The sequence below is a fragment of the Lottia gigantea genome, assembly GCF_000327385.1.
Source record: "Lottia gigantea unplaced genomic scaffold LOTGIsca_71, whole genome shotgun sequence".
Lineage (NCBI taxonomy): Eukaryota > Metazoa > Mollusca > Gastropoda > Lottiidae > Lottia > Lottia gigantea.
Window position 1 is genome coordinate 391,169 of NW_008710397.1, and position 10,157 is coordinate 401,325.

The window sequence follows — 10,157 nt, forward strand, 5'->3', positions numbered from 1 at the left end:
TAGTCATAGCTTTGTTCCAAGTATACTCCGAGGTCTATACCACACTGGTACTAACAGACATAGTTTGGTACCAGATATCGTTTGAGTTTTGTGCCAGACATCGTCTTGGTTTATCGGAAATCGTCTTGGTTGTGTATCAGATATTGGCCTAGTTACCAGACATAGTTCTGTGAGAGGTTTTCGCCAGCCATCGTTTGTATTAGGTATGGGACATATATGAATGTCAAATTTGATATTTTCGATACTTTTCATTTCACAGGTTTAATAAAAAAAAAAACTTGAATGTGGCCTTCATAATTTTCAGTTTCAATTTCCACATTTGGTTCATCCTTGGTTGAAATCAACATAATTTCAGTTGAAATGACTCACCTTTTCTGATTATATATATTTCAATATATGAAGACTTACCAGTAAAGGTGGACAGACAGATGGATGGACAAATGGATCCACAGATGGGACATTTTTTGTGCCAATTTATAATCCAAGAGTGTTACAGGGTTACCAAAACATGACACATAGCTTTATGATAGTTTGGGGATTTTTTGGATGTTTTGTTTTGTTTCCGGTTTCGTTTTACGGGATTGTTAGTTCATGGTTTATTTAATTGTCTGCTGGGGACCAACTATGTGGAGGTCATCCAACTATGTGGAGCTCTCGTGTTGATGAAAAAGAAGAAGGTGTTTTTTGTTTACATTTTATTCCGCCATAAGTAACTATCTTACCCCTTCACACAATCTTATATTCATTTGCATAGAATCTAATGAATATGCATTAGGCATGTCCAAATAAGGTCTATCACGACAGGGTACTCAAAGAGGATATAGTTTTGTGATGGTTCTTAATCAAATATAGTTTGAAGAGACAAGGTAGGCGTTGGCGATCTCTATTTGACTGTTCTTATATAACTGAGACAATTTTGACGATTTTGAAAATATAACTTTTAATGTAAATTTTGAGGTTAGAACGGATAAAATTTGGGCTTATCAATCTCAAAGTTCTTGTAAAAATCAACTAAAATCCTCAATAGAAATGATTTGAAGTTTTACGTCTTATCTTCTGCACCTGATTCGGCAAATAAAAATTTTGCTAGAAATAAGACTCAAGAATTTTAAAGGTAAGGGATTTTTACGTGTACAGTCTGAAGGACACAGGGCTCCAGTTCATTGTTCCATTGTCACAAAACATATTTTTTTCATTTCAGCCCCTCATACCTACATCATTTACAAGGGGTAACAAAGTTCATCTAGATATTATCTCGATTTAAGCCAGTATCCAACCCTAGATCTTCAGATTAGAGAATTGGCATGTAACTCACTGAACCATTGCTTCATCCACCAACCTTCTCCTATTTATCAATTTTAGGGTATTTGACCACAACTTGACTGTCCTTAACATCAGCTTCTACTCCAAATTCATCTAAAACTACAGCGTTATTGGCCACCCCTTGTAACTGTAAACTGGAGATCACTGCCTTATTTTCTGTGTTATTTTCACATAAATTTCTAATGGCTAGCACCACCCACTGTGTTATATCTATTCTATGGTTAAGGATTAGGGACAGATTTCAAATTATCAAACAACTTTGAAAATATAGCACTTATATTGATGTTATACATCAATTCCATGTAATATAAACATACCCATATATAAATATTCCTATTTTCTTACAAATATGAGGCTCTTTGGGGTTTTTATGACCAGTATTCAGTCAGAAGGTTTGAACTTATATCTTACTATTTTGTTTAACATGTGTAACTGTTTGAACTGAAATAATGAGGAAAGATGACTTATTCAAGGTTACCAGATATTTTGAAAATTTCTATTATATTCAGAATGAAATATTGATGAAATAATTTGGACAATATATTTTGTGAAATTCAATTCCTTATTTTAAAAACAATTTTCAATATTAGCTTCATCTCTACTTATTTATTACACCTTTTAATATAAATATAACATGTAACTTTCACTGCAGATTCAGAAGCTAAGGATACAAGGGTTTTTACCATCCATATTAGACTGGTCCAATAACAATGGTATACCATCAAGCGTTCGAACCTGGAAATATGGATGAGAATTTCAAAAAAAGTTATCATTACCTTCATAGTTATTTTTAATATTGCTTTAACCAAGTGTCATTTTATCTATTGCATACTGTTGAAAGTTTTTGTAACAAATTTTTTTTCAACTACCACAACTTCTAATCCAGACAATGCTAGGTTTTTTCCAAAATCTTGAGCATCAAGTATTTGCTGATCTGCAAATTTGTAACATATAATTTTACCATCAATAAAAGTCAATTTTGACATACTTTTGAAAATTCGAAGGAAATAACTCAACAAGCAAGATAGACCTGATAGAATTTAAAAATTTTGACTCTTCTGACTGTTGCCACTTTTAACATATTTTCAGTGTATCAATATTTGTCGAAGCATATCAAAATATAAACCTTCACACCAAATTTTCTAATCCTGGCCTCTATCGTGTTCACAAGCCAAAATTGTGCACAGAGGGATGGACAGGCGAATGGACAGAAAGAGGGACAGGTGAACGACTTTGCACACCCTTTCTTAATCTGTATACTTACAGTGTCTTGATTATCTCTGTGTTTGATAACCATGTTGGCTATAAGCCTGACAACATCTCTCTTTAATCCATAAACAGGATGGTCTGTATCCACCTGGTTGATTTCAGATAACTTCTCTACAGAACTAAACACACCGCCACCTGCTTTACCAACTTCATCTATTCCTTTTAATAGATCTGAAATAATGGAATAATAAAATACTGTCAAACATCATGAGATAAATCTGTCATCTGATGAAAAGTTTCATCTAAAAAGGCATCCAGATATTTCTGTTCATGAAAATTTTTATTCTTCAAACGTTAAAACTTTGCTGCATCTATTGCTGATTTTGCTGTTTTCCCTGTTGGGGTTCTCTACATGTCTTCAATTGCATGGATACATCGAACAAATGGTGGTTATGGGTTCTAATCTAGGTTAGTGCATGGAAGTCTGATGACCCTGAATAAGCCATCCTCACTCATTATTCCAGTCGTCCCAGTTGTTAATAGGTACTGATAATCTGGGAAAGATCAATGCCAAGAGGTTTGGTGATGGACCACCTAGTAAAAGGATCCTTTGAGGAAGAATTGAACTCACTAATAACCGTAGTTAGTAATTCTGTATTATGCTGTATGGTAGGATACACATCAGGTAAAGAAGATGTAGCTATACCTAATGCTTCTATCATTTTACATAACAACAAACTCTTCTGAAATAAGAAAAAAGACAATTTGATTGGTTAAAAATATTGTAATTATAACAGGACTGTGGTAAAAAACTTGTTAGATTGCTATGGAGACGAAAAGAAAATTTCTATCTGATTTTAATTCGATTGATATACAGAGGACTTCTCACTAACCTGTTGAATTGAGTCTGTATAGTCTGTATTAACTGATAATATTCTGTAACTATTATTTATAATTTCTGAACATAAACACTCAATATTGCTCATATGTACTGGTTCTTTCTTGTTGAGTTCAGTGGCTTTTAGTGCATTTATCATTACTTCAACCAAAAATATCCTAAAAATTTGATGAAATTATGACTAAGATTGGATGGATACATATTCTGTATCAAACATTAAAGCAGGGTATTAGGAAACAGATCACAAAAAAGTGTTACAATATTTGATCATATGTTTCATTGAGGATGAAAAGTAAAAATAAATGAAATGATACACCCAGCCCTGCATTGTCTTTAAAGGGTTATCTTCGCCATTTTGGGGGAGGGTTGATTTGCATATTGAAGTACAAGAAATGTATGTATATCACCAAATTCCTTCCAAAATACCTCAAACTAAAAATTTCTATATTTTTTCTTGTCTACATGAAGATAAAATATATCTTCTATGATCTCAAGAAAAGATGAGTCGTCATTTTAACTTTCAAACGCAGGTAATTCTGGACACACATGGATTTGAAGGTTCAAATTTCGACAGTGAGCTGTGAACAGCATTACTGATAAGCTCAGCTTAAATATTCCCGTTTCTGAGACTAAAGTACGATTGGTCAAACGGATAATGAACCAATCTCTTTGACCAAAGTAAAGAAAGTTCTTACCATTCCTTGTTTTCTAGTTGATGGCTGATGTTCTTAAAATAATCAGGTACTAAGAATATATCTTCTATCACAAATAATCTTTAAAACAGGATATGGGAATGATATTTAACCTAATGAAATCTTTTTCAGTCGGATTAAGATTATTGAGCTAAGTATATGATAATCCAATCCAGTTTATTCTTCCGGGAGGGCAGCGTATTTCAAAGAATTAACCTTGAGTTTTACATCCTACTTTTTTGCTCTAGTATTGATCTAATGAACAGGAACACCGTGCAGTGTACATTGAGAGAAATTCATGTTAAATGGATCTTTAATAGCCTCCATACATGCTATATGTCAAAATTTCTCTAATTAACGAAAACTTACCCCCATTCTATATCTGTCTGAGTTAACTTGTTCAATATACATGTTATTATGATGTAAAACTCTGTACTCTCTGTAGATATTGTGGAATCTAATCTTGTTAAGAGACACGTATGCAAAAACATACAAGAGTAATTTGTTAATGGTACATCTTCCACTTTATTGACCATTACACTGGAAATACAAAATACAGACTTCTAGAGTTTGCACGAGCTTTTTCAAGTGTAAATGTCCAACCTTTGTAATAGGTATCATTACTATTTTTAAGCTTCTGAAAAACCTTACTGAACTTAAATTACACTTAATGATGGGTTTCCTTACATTTTATTGTCAAATTAAGCAAAACTATTTGATTAATTTGTGGTTCAAATGAAATATCATGTATTCTTAACCATATCTTTTTGTTCTTATTGCATATAATGTTTTAACCAATCATAAATGCCCATGTCTGGATAAACAAAAAAAGACTTTTTGACCTTTCTTGACTGGTCATTCATTGGAATTCTGCTGGTAAATCTCTTCTAATTTAGCTAATTATGAATTAATTATGGACATGTGACACAAACTGGTATTTCCAAATCATCAGAACTTCTCTACTTTCTATTGATATAAGTATTAGCATTTTCATTTTCATAAATGAAAATAAGGGAACCTATCTTTAAGTAAGCTTACTGTCGTTAGCAAGGCAGGTCAAGCTTGAGCTTTCCACTGGATTTGTCATCTGATTATTCCTTATTGAGAGTTTACATAGCTAATATTGTTCATTTGCTGTGTCAAATCTTTATAATGGGAATCTGTAATCTGTACTCACCTTATACAAGGTAGAAATTGTCTCCAAACTACAGACTGCGTCTTTATATTACCAACACATAAATTACCCAGAAACTGTACAGCACATCTTAACAATTCAACCACCCCAGTCTTGTTCGGTATCACAGTCAACTCTTGAAAGAGTTTTTGAAGCTCAGTTAATATGTCTGGATGTTCAAATATCAAGTCCTGATTATCATGTGAACCAGCACAAGAATTTCTCAAGGCACGAAAACATCCTAATAAAATTTTCTGGTTTTTCACAAAGTCAATTTCGCAATGATGTCTTTTGGTTATTTCTGATAACTTTGGACATAAGCTTTTGATAGTTGTATCAGCACATTTAAACACATCTTTTCCATGATTCAACCTAAAAAATAATGGGTTCTTAAAACCTAGTGTATTTGAAAAATCAAAAGTGGTTGCCTAGCAAGATACACCCACTTTTCTGATACATTTTCAGTATATCAAGGGCAGTCACCTATCTGTGTCAAATCATAACAAAAATCTAATTTGTGCAAGATATTGTTGATTTAAACAAACATACATTATTTAATAAAATTCTGACATAAACTGTCACCTCTGTCGCGTTAACAAGCCAACAAATTTTGATGCGTTTTTAGTAAGTCAAGGGCAATAACTCAAATTAGGTTCATCGAAAGATCGTCCCTTTCAAACTTCAAAGATCTCATTATTATAATTGATCCCACCAAATTTCCTTTTAATTCGAATGAAGATTCATATAGATTCACACATCGTTTTGATGGCTCAAATTTTTTATTGTCTGAGCATGTTAAAATGTTTATTGAATTTTTTCGATATTTTTGAAGAGAATTGGACTATCAGTCTCAAAATAGTAGCCTACTGTTGCCTTGATAAAAATATAGTCTTTTGTAAGATTACAGTGAAAAGAAACACATTTCTCTCCAAAAGTCACAAAATTTGGCTGAAAATTTGAAGACACAATGTGCTTATGTTTATATTTTCATCAACGACAAGAAATTCTAAGACTATCAGTACTATTTTGAGGTTGATATTCTTTTTTAAAAACATTTTTACTTTGCTCAGACAATAGGTTCTGGTTAGGTAGTAACCCTCACCCCTGAAAGAAGTGTTTTCTGCACATGCTCAAAAAGTCATGTCATAGACTTAGTGTGGTGCCTGAAGTTCATGTCGGCCATGGCAAGAGTGAAAGAGAATATCACCTTCATAAACAGAAGCCTTTTAGGGCTTTCTGATTTGATGGGCTTTCTGATTTGATAGGCTTTAGGCATTGAATGACTTTGTGTTCATAACAATATACTTATTACAGGCTATATACAGTAGGTTCATATACTCTAAACTCAAGACACAACAAAAGTAGAATAGTAAAAATCCCCATTCACAATTTCCTGTGTTAGACCTTCTATTAGTTATGCAACATTCAATTAATCGTATTTAGTAATAGTGTCAGTGAGTCATTTTATCTTGTTCGTAAACTTGTAACATATCGTAATACATTTTGGCAATTTGTCAGACCTTGTATTCTATAAATTTCACATGATACAATACCTAAACGTTTCATCTTGCAGCTTCTTCGTCAAAATACTAAAATTTTCACCAGCATCCGACCAATTCTGACATTCTAGGTTTGATTTTATCTGTGTAAAAATGTCCATGTTGTTATGTTATTTTTAGCTCTTTGTAAACATCCGGTTTTCATAGAGCTAGTTTGTTTTGTTGATCAATTAATTTTCACAAATAAATTTCGAGAAATACCTAAAAAAATCTCTTGAATTCACATTTTAGACCTATTCCACTTCGAATTCAACGACCAATATCTTTGTTGTAGTCAACATAAAAAACTGAAGAGTCGAATCCTCAGTTTCATGGTCAAAGGGAAGCAACCCAATTTAACGAGCCTCACAAGACTACAGACTACACTTATTTCGTCTCATTTCGTTGCTATGTACTACAATTGGAAATGCCTGCAAGTTTGGCCACGAATACAATGTAGAAATCAAGGAACACCTTACCACATCCGATTTTAGGTTTTAAGAGAAGTAAAAGGCCAAATAATCTAGATCTTTCGTTGCATTGCTTGGGTTAACCTTTATCAATAGGCTCAAAACAGACAACTGATAAAGCGTTCAGGTTTAATGTCAAAAATAAAAAGTGTAGTTTTTTGTCCTACTTTTCTGCACCATATAGCCTAGGCTAATGAAGACGGACCACGGCATGTAGGGTGCAACGAGGGAAATTTGCCTGCCCTTTTTCGATTTTCAACTGTCGAGGGATCTTTAATGTTCACTCCCTGTAGCACACGGGGCCTCGTTTTATTGTCCCACCCGAACGAATAGACGTTTTTTTTCCATGACAACCCCTCCTACCTGCATCACTGACAGGGGGAAACCTGGTTAAAAAATCCGAAGGTATTATCTCGACATATTGTCGGGATTGTATGCCTAATAAAGAGCTACGTCTAGTAGCCTACAGAACTATATCTAATACAGAACTATGCCCAATACAAAACTATGCCTAATACAGACCTATGTCTAATACAGAACCATCTCTTCTACAAAACTATGTTTAATACAGAACTATGCCTAATACAAGAACCATCTCTAATACAAAACTATGTCTAATACAAAACCATCTCTAATACAAAACTATGTCTAATAAAGAACTATATCTAGGACAGAACTATGTCTAATACAAAACTATGTCTAATAAAGAACTATATCTAGGATAGAACTATGTCTAATACAAAACCATCTCTAATACAAAACTATGTCTAATAAAGAACCATGTCTAATACAAGACTATGTCTAATACAGAACTATGTCTAATACAAAACCATCTCTAATACAAAACTATGTCTAATAAAGAACTATATCTAGGATAGAACTATGTCTAATACAAAACTATGTCTAATATAGAACTATGTCTAATAGAGAACTATGTCTAATAGAGAACTATGTCTAATACAAGATTATGTCTAATACAGAACTATGTCTAATACAAAACTATGTCTAATATATAACTATATCTAGAACAGAACTATGTCTAATACAAAACTATGTCTAATATAGAACTATGTCTAATACAAGACTATGTCTAATACAGAACTATGTCTAATACAAAACTATGTCTCATACAAAACCATCTCTAATACAAAACTATGTCTAATATAGAACTATCTCTAGTACATGATTGTACCCATTTACCAACAGTATAGACCACTCAGGCATTTGAGAAAATCCGTCCTCGATGATAAAAGAATTCGGATGTGAAACGATCTGATTACAACACGACGGATGTTGAAAGAGGAAGATGTATCATACTTTTGTAATATCTATAATTTACATAAGATACGCCCACTTTGAACATTTCCCGGTTTAAAGGGACAGGGCATCATTTTAAGAGGTTAAGGGGTTGATTTGAGTCTTAAAAATATGTAAATAGTCTTTAGAAGTACTAGAAATTTACAAACATCGCTTAATTCCGTCAAAAATATATTCGCCTTCGGGTATTCTACGACACGCCTTTCTCTTCCTCGGTCATTAATCTGTTTTATTATGGACTTACATGATCCCACGCAAGGACTGTGGACGATAAGGACCGCGCGGATGGACGATAGGTAGGTTAGTAGATGACAAGTTAACGTTCGCTTCCAGCGGATGCTGATATCGCAAACTAGGTAGTTGTTGATAGTCGTGGTAGTTGGTAGTTCGATTGGTTCAAATTGGATGATTCTGTGTATTGTTGGTTTGGTTGTTGATTCTTCGTTAGATCTGGTCGGGGCGACTGACATGGCGATGAAACTCGCCGGCCCTGGATGGTGTGGCGTGAGTTACTCAATCTCCTTCATCTTCCACTCGTTCTGATCATGGTATTTCTTGTTGATTGGTAGTCGTTGGTTTGGTTTGGTTAGACTATCTCTGTTGGAAAACTAGAAGACCTGAAAAAAAGGATGGAGGCAATATACATTCACTTTACAATGTGGGCGTATAAAAATAAATGGTGACTAATTATCAATATAATATTGGTGTATTTAGTTGTTAAACAGAGTTTATCAGAAAATCATTGAAACTTAGGATTCATTATAATATATTAGTTGCTAAGCGGAAATATTTTTAGTTATAAGGTTAGATTTAATTTTTGTTTGTTTGGGAGGTATAAGAACACATTGAGAGAATCTGAATGAAGCTTTGGTTCAATATATTTCCAAAAGAAATGTGTTGCATTGCGTTTCAGATGATGGTAACCGTTGATAAGTTCTAAAGAAAGTAATTTGGTTTCGGGGTAGGGAGGGTTTGATCCTTCAAAATGTAACAGATACTTCATTTATATAATGGAATTAACGGTCAGGAACTGCTGGGGATTTTCTTCTGTTATGATCTGAAATTAGATAAAATATAACCCCAATGGACGGTTATATACTAACAAGGTTATCATTTAAGATCTGTTTTTGTGAATATGAAACAATCATCTTCTGTTTATGGACACGGGGGAATTTCTCTTGTAGGCTCTCATATAGCGCAGCCCCAAGAATTTAGAATTCAACCCTGGGGATACATTTTGACTTTTGACATGCACTGGTATAGTGTTTTTAAATATGAAAATAACGCTATATTATTGTCCTGTTATGATAATATTTCTTTTTAAATAACAGGACAATAATATAGTTTTAATTGGTTTCCCCTTTTTGGGAATTTGTGATATAAGAAAATAACGTTTAGGTGTCGTATCTCCATTTGCCAATAGACATCTTAATAAAGCAATTGATGCCGTTGTACGTTTATATCTAGATTTTAATCAGATGTGTTGTATTTCAGAAAGAGAGATAAGATATATCAGAATCTCTATAACTTGACGAA

General features: G+C 33.3%; 1 protein-coding gene across 1 annotated transcript; it reads right to left on the minus strand.

Annotated features, from left to right (window-relative positions):
- Nucleotides 1-1,977: 1,977 nt before the first annotated feature.
- Nucleotides 1,978-6,956, minus strand: LOTGIDRAFT_167953 (hypothetical protein; the record flags this gene model as incomplete). The annotated part of the gene is made up of 8 exons (XM_009065836.1): nucleotides 1,978-2,058; nucleotides 2,588-2,763; nucleotides 3,164-3,275; nucleotides 3,426-3,588; nucleotides 4,126-4,203; nucleotides 4,492-4,662; nucleotides 5,300-5,668; nucleotides 6,850-6,956. 8 exons carry the CDS (start codon nucleotides 6,954-6,956, stop codon nucleotides 1,978-1,980), a joined length of 1,257 nt encoding a protein of 418 aa, XP_009064084.1.
- Nucleotides 6,957-10,157: the final 3,201 nt, after the last annotated feature.